We start from the raw sequence: 18,927 nt of genomic DNA on the forward strand, positions 1-18,927 counted from the left end.
AGAGTCCTACCCCACCAGCCCTCAACTCACTTCTTTATGTAACTAACTCTTTTTTCCAATGCATTCACCTAAAATCCTACCAATAAAAGCCCTGGCTGACTCCAGGCAAACAGAGAACTACCCTCTTCTCTCATGACACCATCAGTTTATTCTTTGAATCATTTATTTTATGAAAACGTAGCATATAGCTAATTCCATCATGTAATCTTATTCCCAGTCAAACATTTCAAAACTTAGTGCCCCATCCTTGTTCTGCAATAAACAAACTGGCCTACATCTTGAACTTCTGAAATTTTCCTTGACTTCCTCAGACAAAGGGATTCCGCAACAATGCTTTTTCCTGAAGTCTCAAATTCTTATCCCCCCATACCTCATCTGTCCTAACTCAGGAGGTAGAGGTAGCACGTACAATGCCATGAGATTATTACTTTTCTATCCTCAACTTTAAACTTCTGTTCTCTCTCTTTTTTAAAAAATATATTTAGTTGTATATGGACACAATGCCTTTATTTTATTCACTTCTTTTTATGCGGTGCTGAGGATTGAGCCCAGAGCCTCACATGTGCTAGGAAAGCAGCTCTACCACTGAGCTACCACCCCAGCCCCCAAACTCCTTGTTCTTTTGAGGAATATAACCTTTGTCCCCACATTTGAGCCCTTTTCTATTATCCAATGACCCCTAGTAGTATTCATCTACAGGTTGAGCATTCCTAATACAAAAATTGGAAATGTGAAATGTTTCAAAATCTGAAACACTTCTGAGTGCTGATATGATCCCACAAGGGAAAATTTCACACCCAATTTCATTTGACAGACTGTAAGCAAGATGCACAAAATTTCTGGGCATGGTGGTACATGCCTGTAACCCCAGAGGCTTGGGAGGCTGAAACAGGAGGATCCCAAGTTCAAAGAAAATCTCAGCAATTAAGAGAGACCCCAAGCAACTTAGTGAGACCCTATCTTGAAATAAAATATTACAAAAAAGGGCTGGGGATGTGGCTCAGGGGTTAAGCACCCCTATGTTCAATCCCTGGTACCACCAAAAACGAAAAAAAAAAATGTACAAAATTACTTAAAATACTGTATAAAATAAACTTCAGAAGGTTATGAGTATGTGGGAAACATTAAGGAATTTTGTGTTTAGACTTGGGTCACCAAGAGATCTCATTTTGTACTTAAAAAGTATTCTAAAATCCTAAAAAAAAAAAAAAACCAAAAAAAAAAACCAAAAAAACACTTTAATAAGACCTTAACAAAACTCTTAAAGCTCCAGAAATAAAACTAAGAATTAGTAAGTGTGACTGCATCAAATTAAAAAGTTTCTGCACAGGAAAGGAAATTATTTAAGAACATGAAGATAGAAGATACAGAATGGGAAATGTTCAGAATGGCAAATCTTTGCTGGCTACTCTTCTGACAGAGGAAAATATAAAAAACTTAAAAAAAAAAAAACACCACACCAAATAACCCAATGAATAAATGGCAAAAGAACTAAACAAACACCTCTCAAAAGAAGACATACAAATGGTCAAAAAATATTTGAAAAAACGTTCAACATCCTTAGCAATCAGAGAAATGGAAATCAAAACAACACTGAGATTTTATCTCACTCCGTTTAGAAAGGCAATAATCAAGAACACAAGTAATAATAAATGTGGCACAGTTATAAGGAAAAGATACACTCATATATCCCTGGTAGGTCTATAAATTAGTACAATCACTTTGTCAAATTAGAGAGTCCTCAAAAGACTAGGAAAGGAACCACCATATGACCCAATTATCCCACTCCCTGGTATTTATCCAAAAGAACTAAAATTAGTATAGTATAGTGATAAATGTATACCAATGTTTATTGCAGTACAATTCAAAATACCCAAGTTATGGAACCAACCTAGGTGCCCATCAAGTGGGTAAATAAAATGCATTATATATACACAGTGAAGTTTTTACTTAGCCATAAAGAATAATGAGATTATGTGTGGGCTGGGGCTGTAGCTCAGTGGCAGAGCACTTGCCTAGCAGGTATGAGGTACTGAGTTTGATCCTTAGTACCACATAAAAATTAACAAATAAGATAAAGGCATTCTGTCCATGTACAACTACAAAAAATTTTTTTTAAAGAAATTGTTTCATTTGCTGGTAAACAGATAAAACTGGAGAACATCATGCTAAGTGAAATACTCTAGACTCAGAAAGTCAAAGGTCATATGAAGAAGCTATAAACAAATAAGGAATTTAAAAAAGAGTGGATCTCATGAAAATAGAAAACAGAAAGGGAATCAAGGGAGAAAGAGAAGCGATGGGACAGGGGAAGAAATGCCCCACAAAATTGACCAAATTGTGCTGTATACATGTATGAATATATCACATGAGTTCTACTTTTATGTACATCTATAAAGCACTAATTTAAAAAAAAACAATAAATAGAAGGAAGACCAACAGAGTAGAAGTAGGGGAGAAGGAAGAGGGAATAGGGGAGGGAAAGCAGAAGTACTGGAGATTGAAAGGGAGCAAATAATATTACATGCATATATATATATATATATATATATGAATGTCAAAATAACCTCCACTATTATATATAACTAGTGCACATTTAATAAAAATATAACTATTTTTTTAAATCTGAAAAAAATTCTTAAGTCTGTAATATTTCTGGTCCTAAGCATTTTAGATAAGGAATACTCAACCTATATTCCCACCTCTTTATCCCAAATCCGTCCAGAGTAATGGGTAATTCAACAGATGTAAAACATAGATGCTGTAGCTAAACTCGGCCCAGTGATTTCTCAGTGAATGTTTGTGGGAAGGAAGGGAAAAAATCCTCTTACATGGGAATATCACAATTGTCTGGGAGGTTTTTTAAAAACCAATCACCTTGAAAATATTTAACTGTCATCATTGCATGACTATGAGAAGATACTAAAAATCATTTAATTACTTACTTCAAAATGGGTGAACTGTGTGGTATAGGAATTGTATTTCAATAAAGGTGTTAATGAGAAAACTAATGGACGCTATTTATGAAGTCCAAGAACAGAAAAAGAGGTTTAAAACTATTTATCAAGCCTCTCAGTTCCCTGAACCCCCAACCCTTGATCTCTGATCTTACTTCATTTCAGCTATTCATTGCTTTTTCTTGCCATAATTAGGGTCTTAGAATATTGCTTGTAAATGTCCTTCCTCTGAAATCAAAAATCACTCTTTAACAAATACTTATAAGTATTATAATAATACTTATTATTGAAGGACTATATGACAGGCACTGGGTTATAGAGGTGTGAGCAAAATAACCATTTTTATGGACTTTGTGAAGTTTACACTATATATGTAGAAAGAAACAAGTAATAAAATATCCAATTGCAATACAATATAATTACAGCATGGACAAGGTATAGGATGCTAAGAGAACATACAGAAGCTATGAGTAGGAGCATTTCTGAGAGTCTAGGTGAGGAAAATAAGAAGGCAGAAGGTGAAGAAATGAGAATGAAATGTAAGGGGTAGAGATGCAGTCAGAGGATGTAAAAGGTCTTGAAAATGTTTGCTATGAAGAAAAAAAACATCATGAAAAGGTTTTAAATAGATTAGTGGTAGGATCAGATTAAAAGATCACTTGAGTTACCATGTGGATCAGAAAGGATTTAGGGTGATGAGAAGTAGTAAGTAATGGTAACATTTGAAGGCAGAGGCCTATTAGGAAACTATCTCAGTAACCTATGTCAGCAATGTCCAATACTAGTACAATGTGAGACAGAAATGGGAATCAAATAATTTATCATTTCTAGTAGCTACACTATTTTAAAGGGCAAAATAGATTAATTTTAATACATCCAATTTAACCTTATATAAAACATAATAATTTAACACATAATCCCAAATAAAAATTATGAATGGGATAATTTATATTTTGTTTGTACTAAGGCCGTAAAATCCAGTGTGTATTTTATTTACACCACATCTCTAGTAATTATAAAAATGCAAATTAAAACTACACTGATGGGCTGGGGGTTGTAGCTCAGTGGGGGAGTGCCTGCCTGGCATGTGAAATGCACCGGGTTCAATTCTCAGCACCACATATAAAAAAGTAAAGGTCCAATCACAATTAAAAATTATTAAAAAAAAAAAAAAAAGGAAAAAGGAAAAACTACACTGAGATTCTGAGATTCTGTCTTGTTCCAGTCAGAATGGCAATTATCAAGAATACAAGTAATAAGAAATGTTGGCGAAGATGTGGGGAAAAGGTACACTCAATGCTGATGGGACTGCAAATTCATACAATCAGTATGGAAAGAAGTATGAAGATTCCTCAGAAAACTTGGAATAGAACCACCATTTGACCCAGTTATCCCACTCCTTGGTATATATCCAAAGGACTTAAAATCTTTGCCATCCTTGAACCATAATACAAGTTCCTTCACATGAATAAAAGACTCTCCAAGAACTTGTCTCTGTCTATCTCATTTCCTACGCCTTTCATCTTAAAGGTCATGTTCTAGTAACACTGACCCACTTGTAGAGTTATCAAATACACTAAGTTGCTTTGCACTTAAATCCTCATGGCTCATAATATACCCTCTAACAAGAACACTGTTATCCTTTCTTTGATAAAAATCCTTTTCCTCTTTTGAGTGGTAATTCAGGTACCACAGACATTGCCTCCTCTGGGGAACCTGATTTTAAATCCCCAAGTTACCCTCTCCATCTGTGCTCCTAAAGTAGTCCTAACTCATCTTGTACCAGACTATATTACAGTGATTTTCTAAACATCACTGTTTTCCCTATCTTAAACAGCCTGGCACAAAGGAACTGTTCAATAACTGGTTCTTGAAAATCACAAAATGAATGCAGGAATATATAAATAATTGTTCTCATGCCTTCAGAGACTCACTCAAAACATCAGTCATATACTAATCTATGTAGTAATTTTAATAAATATTAAATAGCAGAGCAATCTGTTTTTTAAATTCACAGACCCTTTCCACTATACTTAGTTTTTTTACAACATAATTTTTGTTTCATACAAGGGAAATTTTCTAGCTAGATCTGATATTGTTTTACTAAATATTCTGTTGAACTTTGAGGAATAAAGACCCTGCCATACAATTTTTGTTTTTAAACAACAATGAGTAATGGGAAGAAAATCAGAGAATACTGTAAATATGAAGAAACTGTAGAAGTTGATAATTTCACTAAAATGGAAAACCTGCCATAATTTGCTGGCATTAATTTATCCACAAAGTGCTACTGTACTAATAAAAGTTAGTGTGGCATCAGGAACTATGCCTCATCCCTATTGTATCTGGCATAAGACAGGGCCCCACAAATGTTTTCTGACTCCAGGTACAAAGCCTCAAATAACTAAGTTTCAAACTCAAAATGGTCAACAGAGATACCAAGAAGAGTTTCACATGCAATATATGTAGTATTCAAGCTCTAACAAAAGCAAAAATATTATCATTTTAATATTTTCCTTCCAAATTTTCAAAGCAGTTAAATACTACAGTCTAATTAATACCCATGGATTAACATCAACTTAGGAATTTTAGGATATTAGTAAGAATTAGGTAGGAAATGGGTCCACAGTTAAAAAGCTTAGATAATCCTGGAATACAAATAAATGGGTTTCTTTACTATAGCAATATTTCAAGGACGGTAACAATCAAAAGAGGGATGTAGTAAGTTTTCTCAAGCAAATTTGGCTATGTATGGAACTTGAGAACAATATGAGACCAGTGTATACAAATCTAGGAGAAAAATAAGGTACTAGTCAAAGTCAAATAGTAAACTTTAATTTTTTAAATTAAAAAGATCAACAAATTATATATTCTATTTTATAAAATGAAATTTACCAGGAACCCTTGCACATGTTTGGTGAAAATGTAAACTGGTACAATTATCATGGAAAACAATCGAGGGAGTCCTCTGAAAAAGTTAAAGGACCACTATATGATTCATTAATCCCACTACTGGCTTTCTACACACACACACACACACACGAAATAAATTCAGCATTTCAACAAGATATCTGTACTCCCATGTTCACTGCAGCATTATTTACAACAGCCAAGATAAGAAATCAACCTAAGTATTTATTGACAGATGAATAAATACAGAAAATGTGGCATATGTATATGTATAAACAATGAAATACTATTTAGCTTTAGAAAAGAAGGAAATCCTGTCATTTGCAATTACATGGACGAACCTGGAGTACATTATGCTAAGTGAAATAAGCCAAAGATAAAGACAAATACCACATGATGCCACTTACATGTAGAATCTAAAATAGGTGAACTCACAGAAATAGAATAAAATAGTGGTCACCACAGGCTGAGTGGGAGATGTATTAGGATACAACAATTAAAGGGTACAAAATTTCAGTTAGACCGGAAGAATATATTCAAGAGCTCTACTGTTCACCATGATGACTATAGTTAAGAACAATGCACTGTATTCTTGAAAACTGCTCAGACAGTAGATTTAAGCATGCCCAGAAAAAATTACAAGAGAATGATGCTGTGCTATTAAAGATAGGGAGTACTGAATCTGACTTCCTAATCTCTACTCTTATGGGTTTAAAAATTAGTTAAGTACAAAAGGCCTTATTTTTTCCTAATTACAACTGCAAAAATTATGTTCTAAATATTTCAAAGATTTTTCTTTAAGTATAAATACATTTTTATATGTGTACCACAGTGTATAACTTCTCTTAAATGGGCCTATGTAAATTAGAATGCATAATTATATATAACACAATTGGAATTTCAGCAATTAGTAGGGTCAGAATGCCTACCTGATTATCTGAAAGCCACATAGCAGTCAATTGCTGTAGCTTTGTAAAGCTAAAGGGCAAATTCTTCAATCTGCAGGAAAAAAATACAAACAAAAATTAAACTTTAAAATAAGAATATTTAAAATGAATGAAAGGGCTGGAGATGAATGAATCAAAGCTAAATCTAATGACCTTCTGAACAATGCTATAAAATGATATATGAAAACAAGATAAAAAGGAGAGAAAAGTCTAATATAGGGCTTTGTACAGACATAAGACAAAAAATGATCTAGTTTTAACAATATATTCGTCAACTAAATCATTCAGCAAGAAAATGTATAATCTCTATCTTCAAAAATGTGTCTTATGTACTAGTCACAACTGTCCTTGCCTTAGAGAAAAAACAAGGACATATTAAGTGCTATTTTATAAAATTGTTTTGGCTTTTTATTTGTATTTAGGAAGTACTCTTAGAGATAGATGGTTGTAAAAACTGCACCATTCTCTGTATTTTTTGTAAGTCATTACTTATACAATTGAGAAGACTATATTAAGATGATAATGAGAAAAACAAAGTAGTACAAGCACTTATAAGAATGCAAAAATAAAATAGTACCCTATTTAAAATAGAATGTCTACTTCAACCTTGTTTTCTTAGGCCTAACTAGTCTTCTGTGCCTACCTTTTCAGACAATTTGTTAAAACCTAAGTCCTCTAGTTTGGGAAGAGGAAGTATATGCCAAAACAGGGAGTTAATAAGAAAGCAGTAATTCTGTTTCAATAAAATGGAACTGTAAGAATATCATTAACTAGGCAGGAAACTGAGTTTGAATTAAACCTCTACCTTACAAGCAATATAAGTCACTTTAATTATATATGAATCTCAAATTTCTCAAATAAAATGGGAACATCTGTTGCACTATTCCACAGGGTTGTTTTGAAGATTCACAAGATATTATGAAAATAAAATATATAAAACACTTTACAAATGGTGTTTTAATCAGTCTCATTAGTATTTTTACTTCAGAAAAAGGTATGAATATTTTGTTTTTAACTTAAATACTGTTCCACTTTAGTGATCATAGTGATCCATTTGCTCTGCACTTAGGCTCTGCAGTCCAAGCAGTGTAAATGAGTGTACCTCTGCCCAGAAAAATAGAATCAACAGATTAGACTGCAAATTTGACTTGTTCAATGGTATTATTAAGGTAAAGATCTGACTTTAGGAAAAAGTTATAAGAGAATAAAGGCTGTATTCCAAAATGAACAATGACAACTACAGTATACATTACATCAGAAAAAAATTAGACCAGTCTCTTTAAACAAACTTTACGATACCTATGAAAAGAGGAACAAGCATTAGCTATGCTATCATAGCTTACAAAACCTTAATTTCATTCAGTCTTCTAAAAACCAATTGATGAATGAGTATTACAAACCTATTATCACTTAAATTAATGACTTTTAATTTTTGCATATCACCCATTTCCTCTGGAAGTGTCTCAAGTTTATTAGAATGGAGAAACAGCACAGTTATATTTTTCCAGTTTCCAATCTGAAAGAGAGACATTTGGCCTACAGGTTAATGAACGTAAGAACAATATCATATTTGAAAGTTATGAAAAAGATTTTTGCATTTACAAGAAAAATATATTTCTTTTTTAGTTATTAGTTTTGATGAACAAAGGAAAGTATTTAGGTACTTATTCTAAGTTAACATAGCTATTTATTATTCAGAAAATAAATAAGTTGTTTTACAAAGAAAATAAATGAAACAATACTTGTAGCTATAATAAAGATAATTAGAAAAAAACAAGGAGACAGAAAGCTAAAACAAATTTAAAATATAGTACCTCTGGGGGTAATTGTTGTAAATAATTATGATCTGCAGCAAAGGTTCTAATGTTAGTAAGCTGTCCAATAGATGAAGGCAAAGCTTCAACTTCATTGAAACTGCAATCCAGTTCTTCTATTGATATTAACCTTTAATTATAAATGGAAACACATTATTTTAAAAAGTTTCCTGTATATAATTCAAAATTTAAGAACATGACAAGCTGTGATCCCAGTGAAACTTCATAAAGGTAAACTTCATCAAATTAATAGGTCTGTCAATTTTTACTATAAAAATACTCAACCTGCATACCAATTACTTACTTAAATATTTGTAGAAACTCCTTTAGTTGTTATTTATGCAACTGTCTGAAAATATGGCATACTGAACTGAAAGTAAAAATTTCAAGAATCTACACATTTACCAAAAAACGTACCCTCCTACAGATTCTGGTAGATACATTAATTGGTTTTCATCTATTTTTAGAGTTGTGACATTCTTCAATGAACCTATTGAGAGAAGAAATAACAATTTTTTAGCACAAACTAGAATTCAATGTGAGACATTACATTTGGCAAGAATTAAAAAGAACTTTGTAAACTAACCATCAAAACCACTCCCAATTCCATTCACTCTATTCTCTTACCCTACATTTTCAATTTTAGCTCACATCCCTTTTAATACAGTGTATATTTGTTTACTAACCCCCACCAAAATGTTAAATTTGTAAGAGAAGGGACTTTCTGTCTGCACTATTCACTGCTATAACTCCATTCCTAAAAACAATGCATGGTAGAGAAGAAACCGTCCACTCCCCACCAAAAAAAAAAAAAATAATAACTTATTGAATTAACAGAAGCAATGGCAATGGTCTATAACAAACTATTCTATGTATATAAATATTAAAACGGTAAAATATATTTTAATTTAAAAATTAAAAATGTTGATTGAAGTAGAATGCTAGTGAATCTGCAAAACATACATTATCTAAAACAACTAATTCAACTGAGAAATACGTAAAAGTTATTTTTTGGTTCTTTTTTAACTTTAAAAAAATTTTTTTAAGTTGTAGATGAACATTTCTTTCTTTCTTTCTTTCTTTCTTTCTTTCTTTCTTTCTTTCTTTCTTTCTTTCTTTCTTTATTTATTTATATGCGATGTTGAGGATCAAACCCAGGGTCTCACGCATGCCAGGTGAGTGCTCTACCACTGAGCCACAACCCTAGCCCCTAACATCTTCTTTGGGGTTTGTTTATATAGTCATTTTATTGATAATACACAAACTTAGAAGAAACCAAGATGTTCTCCAGTAGATGAATAGATCAATAAACAGTAGCAGATCCAGACAGTAGAATATAATTCAGTGCTAAAAATAAATGAGCCATCAAACCATGAAAAGAAATGTAGGAATCTTAAATGAATATAAAAAGCCAATCTGAAAGGCCGAACATTGTGAGTCTGTATAACATTCTAGAAAAGGCAACTAACAGAAACAGTTATGGATCCATGGTTTCCAGGGGTTTCAAGGAAGGAGGGATGAAGACACAGGGCAGAAACCATTTTTAGAGGAGTGAAACTATTCTGCGTGACATTACAATGACAGAGACAGGTCATTAAACATTTGTCAAAACCCAAAGAATCTGCAATACCAAAAATGAACTCCAATGTAAAATGTCAAGTTGAGTTGCTAACACATCTTAAAGATAACAATATTTAGGATTTAGTCCTTTCATTGAAATAATTCAATTCCCTTGATATTTCATTTAATAAGAAACTTGATACAGATTTATCACTGAATTTATTTTATTTTTAAAATTTATTTTCAATGCTGGGGATTGAACCTGGGGCCTTGCACATGCAATTTAGTAATTGCATACATAGGATTTGTTCAACAAGTCTGATTTATTGTCTGTTCTATAATGAAGTAGGCCTGGGAAAAAGTTACTAACTAAGGGCTATGATTAAGAGTTGAAAACCAGTTATACAGATTCCTTATGAGATTTCTTTAGTATAAACAAAGCCATAGTAACAATAACAAATGAGTAAATTGTACAACTAATCATAAGGAATAATTCAAAAAAGATTTATTATGTGGCAGTACAGTAAAATTATGTGGTAACAAATAAAACTTTCATGGAAACCTTCAGTTTAATCAAAATTACATGAATTTGAAAGCAATACAAACCAATAGTCTCAGGCAGCTGTTGAAGTGAATTGCTTGATAACAGGAGGTCTTGGAGATTTTCACATGCTGAAATTCCTTCTTCGACCATTTCAATATTATTTTTAGAGACATCCAAATATGTGAGCTGTTTCAAACTACCAATAAACTATAAGTAAAAAAAATAATAAAATATAATTAATCTATTGAATAATTTATAAGAAGTATAGGTAATAAACAATGTCAACTTAATTCATAATTAACATGAGAAAGAGGACTCGAATTGTTTTTAAGTGCCACAAGAAATATAGTCAGTAAGCTAAGAATTTCTACTAACTTTAACCCAATGGAGTGACAAAGGATATATATTTTTCTTTAGGAATGTAGGTGTCAATCACCTCCCTAGAGAGTTACATATATGGGGTATATGGGGATTCTTAGGGCTTCTTTAGATTATGGGAGTTTATAATTTATCAGTCAGAAAGAAAGTTCATGGAAATCATCCTAGCTTAACATTTCCACAGACAAAATGATTTAGGATATCAATTCAATTGCTACTATTGGAAAGGATATACTCTATACTACTAAGAAAAGACTAAGTTACAGAAGTTTGCTATAAGAATTTACATATTTTAATCAAGAATGTGCTCACAGTAAGAAAAAGTGTGATTTGTTTCTGTTTAATAAAGAATTAAAATAATCCATTTTTAACTAAAAGTAATTTTAAAATGCACATTTCAAATACTGCAAAAAAGCAACAGCAATTAGTGAAGCTGTTCAAAATTTCATTTACATACCCCTGGAATAAAAGTAAGTCTATTACCATCCATCCAAAATTCTTTCAATCCACTTAGTTGCTCAAGTACTTCAGGCTGTTTGGATAGAAGGAAAAATCCAATTAATTTAAGGAATGTCTTTATCTGACAAAAGAAGCCCTGAGAATATCTAATGTAACCTTCAGTTTCAAAACATTAAATATAAGGGGAAAAAGTTGGGTGCAGGAGAGAAGCACAGCCAAGATGTGAGCCATTCCACTGCATTACAGTTACTACAATAGCAATATTAAAGGGAAATTTCAATAGATATTCCATGAAAGTAGATTACATAAAATTCATTTAAAGTTTTGGATTACACAATAGAGCAAAGTATCTACACAGCTAATAAAGAAATAAAAATAGGGGGCCTGGGAGTACAGCTCAGCAGTAGAGCACCTGCTTAGCATGTGAGGGTAAGACCCTGAGATCAATCACCAGCACCTAAAGAGGGAAAAAAAAAAAAAAAAGGATCCACTGCCTGGAAGTATATAATAAAAAGAATTTCTCATTCATTATCAATAAAAAGATAAGCCTTTTAGAAAATCTGAGGAAAATCACAAAGATGTTGTTTCTTATGACATTAATATGAGGGAGAAAAAAGGCACTATACATCTTAAAAAAAAAAAATTCAGTAAGGGAAAGGTGAATAAGCAAAGGCATAACCACATGACAAAAATAGAAAATTCTGCTACTTAAACTCCTAGTGGAAAATTTTAATTACATGGTAAAAAAAACTGCTTATAACAGTGTTAAAGACCTAAAACTAATTCTAAGGGTTGTTGTGGACCTTAGTATTCAAGGAAAATTTGCTCTTGGGCATTGGAGTTTTAAGACTAGAATGCTTCTGTCACCCCACAAAGCCAGGTGCAATAAACGACCAAGTGACAGCAAAGAGTACCATCATATCTAATCACTATAATAATGTGAGTCATACATAAAAAAGTCACATCGTCTGACTTATTGTTAGCATATATAGATAAGAATTCTAGATATATCTTGGATTAAACAAAATTTCCTTTTGTGCTTAACTGTTACAATTCCATTAGTAAGTTTTTTAAAAAAGTATAATGGTGAAAGATCAAAATGGAACAAAAATGAATGATTTTGAAAGCTAACTGGATTCATAAAATAAACAATTGAGAATTTTATGTAGTTAATATGGAAACTAATTAATACATTAAAAAACAACAAATAAGGGCACAGTAAATAATTTAGGAAACAGTATATTTTTCCTCCCACAGGGAGGAAAAACTCCCCACGGTGAAATCCATAAGGAATCATTTTCAGTTAGAACATAACAAAAAATATAAGAAAGTATTTTAAATAAAATAGAAGGTATCTCAAATCAATATGGTCCTTCACTGGACACAGGTGAAATACATAATAAGCTATCCATAATATTCATAGGGCACAGAACACACAGTACTGAGAAATTCTTGTTCTTAAAACTATCATTTGAGGGGCTGGGGTTGTGGCTGAGTGGTAGAGCGCTTGCTGCAGTGTGTGAGGCCCTGAGTTTGATCCTCAGCACCAAATGGAAAAAAAAAAAAAAAGAAAGAAAACAAAAGGTATTTTCTCCACCTACAACTAAAACATTAAAAAAATTTAAAAAAAAACTATCGTTTGAAAGTCAACACAATTTTGAACAAACTCATGAACGTAATTTAAAAATTTTAACAATTATATTAAGCTTGATGAATTTCTTTTAAAAAAGAAATCTAGCTTATTTTCTGAGGCATTTTTGAAAACTAAATAGAAAAATTGCAAAGACCCACTCCTTTTCTTTTAGATTCAGCATCACAGTATACTTAGCATACAAAGCACAAACACAACTGACAGTTCTCAATACAAACTCAAAAATAATAAACTGTTTCATTCAATAACTTCCCCTTTAGAACCTTTATGCAAAACTATAGAGAAGTATCTTATCACTAACCAAATTCATAAGTAACACCTGAGGGAAATTATTTTTGACTCAAAACTACATTACTGCTGCTGTATTTGAGAATGATTTTTTTTTATTTCTTAAATTTTTTGCTTCCTATGCTAAAAACTTTTGGCTATCTTTCCCATGGACCTCTCATTAATTTCATATTTTAGACTTTTTTCAGACTTATCTATGTATCTGGAAAGTTCAGGTTAAGAACGTCCATATTTATCTTCCTATACCCCGCCTTCTGGACTGCGGACTGAAACCAGGACCCTGCATATGCTAGGTAAGCACTACCACTGAGCTATATCACCAGCCCTTTCATTTTTTTGAGACACAGTCTTGCTAACTGATCCTCCTGCCTCAGCCTCAAGTTACTGGGATTACAAGTTATGCCACACACACACCCTGCAGAATTTTCATATCTTATACCTCAAAAAATGTATACCTTAATTCAATTTTTAAGGGAAATACTTGAATTTTCACATTTTACCCTTGATCACATATAAGGCTTACAGAGAATGAGATTACTGAGAACTTACCACTTCTGTGAATTCATTACTTCCCAAATCCAGTCTTTCCAGCTGGGTCAGTCTATTCATGGTTCTATTCACAATGGAGTAATAAAGAATTAACTATACAAAAATATCAAATTACATGGATGATTTCAAATTTCAGAGTCAACACGTGCTAACGTAAGGAAGCACAGGCTTTCATACGTTGACAAAAATGTTAATTTTCTAAAACAATGTAAGTCAGTATTTCCTAGATAAAACGAATTTACTGATTATTCTCTAATTTTGGCTTCTCTTAAGTCTTAATTTCAATTAAGAAGCAACTACAATGAACTTAAAGTCACAGGTCAGAAAATGAATAATGGGTTTTCATTTCATTTTTTAACAGAACAGATTTTCATATTGTGTATGTGTGTGTGTGTCAATGAATATTTGGTAAATACATATTCATTCACTAAAAGTAATTTCAACAAGTCTTTTTCTTAAAACTTTCAGGTAACTATAACTCTGAAAATTAGTTTTCAAAATGCTAAGAATAATATATTGTTCCTCACATGTTCAAGCTAAATCCAATAAAATTCAAAATATAGGTTTTGAATTTTAGAGTTAATAGATTATTTTAAAGCAATAATATACCATTTTTAACTTCCCACTTTACAACACTTCTCACCAACTAAAAGTTAGAAAAATGTCCATGCTGGTTTTGTGATGAAATAAACTGTTTACTTTTATATTACCTTCCACAAAGGTCCCTTTTGAAAGTAACGACAAATTAATTCAAATGTGTATTTATGCTCTTAAATTGCTATTTTTAGAAAAACCCATTACTTAATATATGGAGATGCTCCAAACTACCCATAAGCAGCTTCACATTAATGACTCTGTAGAACATGACAAAACAACATAACGATATTTCTGCTATCATTAGTACTATACCGTCATATGCTAACATTTTAGAAATGAATTTCATTTAAAGCACAAAGGCATCTTACATTATGACAAAACAACAAAATATTTTCCTCTCAACATTTAACAAATAAAAATCAATGTTAAAAATTAGTTTGAATATTGTTTCAGCTTTTTAATTTGAAAAATGTAAGAATCTACATCATAATTTATGTTATGGCCTAGAATGAAGTTTTTTCTCCAACCTTTATTTCATCATCATTGCCCCTTTAATTCAATTCATCCCAAAATGCCAAATTTTCTCAAAGCTTCTTTAACTTAGATTTACTGAATTCCTATTCTAAGGTACTATAGCACTATTTTCCATATTCATATCCCTGGTTCAGAAGAGCTAGAAGTAAGCTGTAGCAAGGGGAAAAGCATAAAAAAGCAAAAGAATTTCCAGGAATTTTCTCCATATGTATAAAATTACATGCTATGATATTAAGCTTGTATGTTCAAATTACTATTTCAGGTAGAGTTTTTGAGAGAGGAAAAAAAGAAGGCTGTGAGGAGGGAGGAATATTCAAAGAACAAAACAAAATCATCCATTTCTTGTTTTGTCATTATTATGACAAGAGAAAATTCATGTGCAGCAACTGAACACATAACAATAATGGAGGCAATTTGTAAAAATAAAGCAAATAGTTTCAGAAGGGGTATAAAAATGAAGTCAGTGCATTTGAAAAACTGACTTACAGACAATATCTAAGAAAAATTAAGTTTTAAAACATTTAGGAGGGGCTGGGGTTGTGGCTCAGTGTAGAATGCTTGCCTAGCACATATGAGGCACTGGGTTTGATCCTCAGATGAAATAAATTAAATAAATAAAATAAAGGTATTGTGTTCACCTACAACTAAAACAAAATTTTTAAGAAACCTTTAGGAAAATGTGAATGATACAGATATGTAACAATAAAGAGAAAATAAACTGCAACAACAAAAAAGTATCTCCACCTCAAATCTCTGTAGTTAATACTGGTAAATGGCTGGCATAGCACTTTGTGTAATCCCAGTTACTTGGAAGGCTAAGGCAGGCAATCACAAGTTCAAGGCCAGCCTCAACAGCACAGTGAGACCTTGCCTGTCTCAAAACAAACAAACACAACACCACTACCAACAATAAAAACAGAAAGTCAGGGGCTGGGGATGTGGCTTAATAGTACAGAATTTGCTTAGCAAGCATGAAGCCCTGGGTTCAATCTCCAGCATCATCAAAAAAACGAACAAAAAAACCCCAGAGAGTCAGTTAGAGCTCAGTGGTACTGCTTGCTTTAGTCTGCAAAGTCTTGGGCTCAATCCATTCATTGTATGTATGAATGAACATAAGAATCTATCTATCTATCTATCTATCTCAGAAATAAAATTTCATTTTAGAATAAGATCTGGCTTACTAATTCAAGGAGGAAATGGAAATAGTATCCCCCAAATTTCCTGTCATCTATATTTAAAATTCATTGTTTTTATCTCATTTTACCTTCTCTCCTGTCTCACAGGAAGAACGTTAAGTTTTTGTGTTTCTGGCAGAGTGCTCACAAATTCTTTAAGCAGTAATTAATTTGCACTTAACAACATATTTAAACTATAGGTCTTCCTGTTGTTAAAATTCTAATCATAAAAATGTCCAGACATACAATCTGAATGCATGTGACTTTCCTAATATTTAAAACTATAGCTTTATATTTTTTGAGGTCTCAAAGGTTTTAATCATAAATCTTATAAAGGAAGACAGAATTATATCATCAAGTTTATTGATAGAGCCTGATCTGAATATCTAAAAGGAGTTAAAATCAGTGAATTACCTATGGTATCAGACCATAAGTGTTTGGATCTTAAATGTCCCCTAAAGGCCCACCTGTTGAAGGCTTGGTCCTTAGCCTGCAGCACAAGTGGGAGGTAGTGGAACCTTTAAGAGGTGGGCCTGGTAGAAGGAAGTCAGGTTATTGGTGGCATGCTGTTGGGCATACAGTTATGTCCAACTCAGGGCCTCACAAATGCTACACAAGCATTACCACTGAGCTGTATCTAGCCCTGTCTTTTGTTGTTTGTTTGAGACAAGCAAGGTCTCACTAAGTTGCCCAGGCTAGCCTTGAACTTGTCATAGCATACCTCAGCTTCCCAAGTAGCTGGGATTATGGGTATAAGCCACAAGAAGATGCTGGAACCCTGACCTCATTCTATTTTCTCTCTGCTTCCCAGACACCATGAAGTGAGAAGCTTTGTTCCACCATGCACTCTCACCACAATGTGTTACCTCACCACAGGCCCAAAACCCATGAGACCAAATAATGCATTAAAACTTCTGAAACCTGAACCAAAATAAACCTTTCCTCCTTATAAGTTGTTTATCTCAGGTATTTTGTCACAGTGACAGAAAGCTGACTAATAATGCACATTAATTATAGGTTTAGATATAACAGTAAACAATTTATATACTGTTATTCAGGTCTCTTAGAAACCAGTCAAGTTTTGAGCTAAGCCAGTACCAAACTGGTAAAATCATAGACTTTTAAAAATTTAATATGGTAATGCTTACTTTAATTTACATTCACAACCATCAATAGAAACGTCATTCATTCACTGAACAAATATCTAAAACAAACTATCATTTGGGGAAAAAGAAAAAAAAAACTAGACATGAACTCTGTCCTCAACTTATAATCATGTGGGGAAAAGACACACATGCACATTTACATGTTGGTCAGGGAAGAAGAAAGGCACATATATAAAAACAAATATTAGGGTTAGAGTTAGGGTTAGGGAGGAGGGCAAGAATGGAGGAAGGAAGGACTGTATAGAGGGAAAAGAGGGGTGGGAGGGTGGGGGGAAGGGAAAAAATAACAAAATGAATCAAACAACATTACCCTATGTAAATTTATGATTACACAAATGGTATGCCTTTACACCATCTACAAACAGAGAAACAACATGTATCCCATTTGTTTACAATAAAAAAAATGGCAAAATTGCTTAATATAAATACTATTCCTTTATGAAAAAAAAAAATGATGTGGCAAATACTCTAACAGATATAAATATGATGCCATCAAAGCTGAGTACAGAACAAATAACTCCTGGGGTAACTGAAGATGTTTTGCTCCTCAAAAAGTAATAATTAAGTCTTAATGATCTTATTTTAATAATAATTAAGAATTTTTTTTCTATAAAAGACCAGATAGTAAATATTTTAGGCTCTGTGATAAGGTCTTTGTCACAACTATTGAACTATACCACTAAAGAGCAAAATCAGCCAGAGGTAATAAGTAAATTAATGAATGTGGCTATGTTCCAATGAAACTTTATTTGCAATTATGGACAATGGGCCATAATTAATCATGAACTGTAGCTTGCCAAGCCTTATATGATATATATAGCAATGTATTCTAGGTGTTTTAAGACATTTTTTTAAATAAATCAACAAAGAATACAGTGCATTTTGAGAATTTTAAAAATAGTTTTATCTTCACATTTGCTCTTACACTGCCAACTCTTCTTGATGTTAGCTTACAGTAAGAGAATCAATCACCCAATTTCTCATTTAAACAGATGAGAAGGTCAGACAGTCAAGTTTTACAGTTATCAGGCTTCAATGAAGACCATACAGATCTCTCTTAATGAGTGATATGTATGGGCTCTAGTGTAAGAACTTGGATCTCTATTTAGGACTCTGGTTGACTTTACAAACTTAATTTTTCTTTTCTTACAAACTTATTATTTGACTTTTGTATTACACAAAAGATTATGCCTCAGAGAGCTATGAAATCACCAACAGACATATTTTGAAACTTAACATCAGGAATTATAAAAATACAATCACCACAAATATAGGTCTTTAAAAATAACTTGCACTCAAAATTTACTTTTTTTTTTTATTTGCACTCATTTTAGATAATAAATATCTAACTCTTCTTAGGGGCATATGGATTAAAATTTGAAATTGAATTTTTAAAAG

At 32.3% G+C, this 18,927-nt stretch overlaps 1 protein-coding gene and 1 pseudogene across 10 annotated transcripts in view; one reads left to right on the top strand and one right to left on the bottom strand.

Moving 5' to 3' along the window:
- Positions 1-18,927, top strand: part of LOC306664130 (high mobility group protein B1-like) — a 642,241-nt pseudogene that overhangs the window by 208,571 nt on the left and 414,743 nt on the right. The gene's annotated exons all lie outside the window — the stretch shown is intronic.
- The window catches only part of ERBIN (erbb2 interacting protein), a 135,143-nt gene that overhangs the window by 42,392 nt on the left and 73,824 nt on the right, over positions 1-18,927 (bottom strand). For all 9 annotated transcript variants that reach the window (XM_079144831.1, XM_079144832.1, XM_079144835.1 and 6 more), the window contains 7 exons: positions 14,058-14,121; positions 11,568-11,642; positions 10,795-10,939; positions 9,046-9,118; positions 8,629-8,758; positions 8,215-8,330; positions 6,797-6,866 (listed from right to left, as the gene is read on the bottom strand). In XM_079144831.1, coding sequence (XP_079000957.1) covers positions 6,797-6,866; positions 8,215-8,330; positions 8,629-8,758; positions 9,046-9,118; positions 10,795-10,939; positions 11,568-11,642; positions 14,058-14,121 — 673 coding nt within the window. The remainder of the gene's footprint in view (positions 1-6,796; positions 6,867-8,214; positions 8,331-8,628; positions 8,759-9,045; positions 9,119-10,794; positions 10,940-11,567; positions 11,643-14,057; positions 14,122-18,927) is intronic.

Source organism: Sciurus vulgaris, assembly GCF_902686455.1.
Source record: "Sciurus vulgaris genome assembly, chromosome: 6".
NCBI lineage: Eukaryota > Metazoa > Chordata > Mammalia > Rodentia > Sciuridae > Sciurus > Sciurus vulgaris.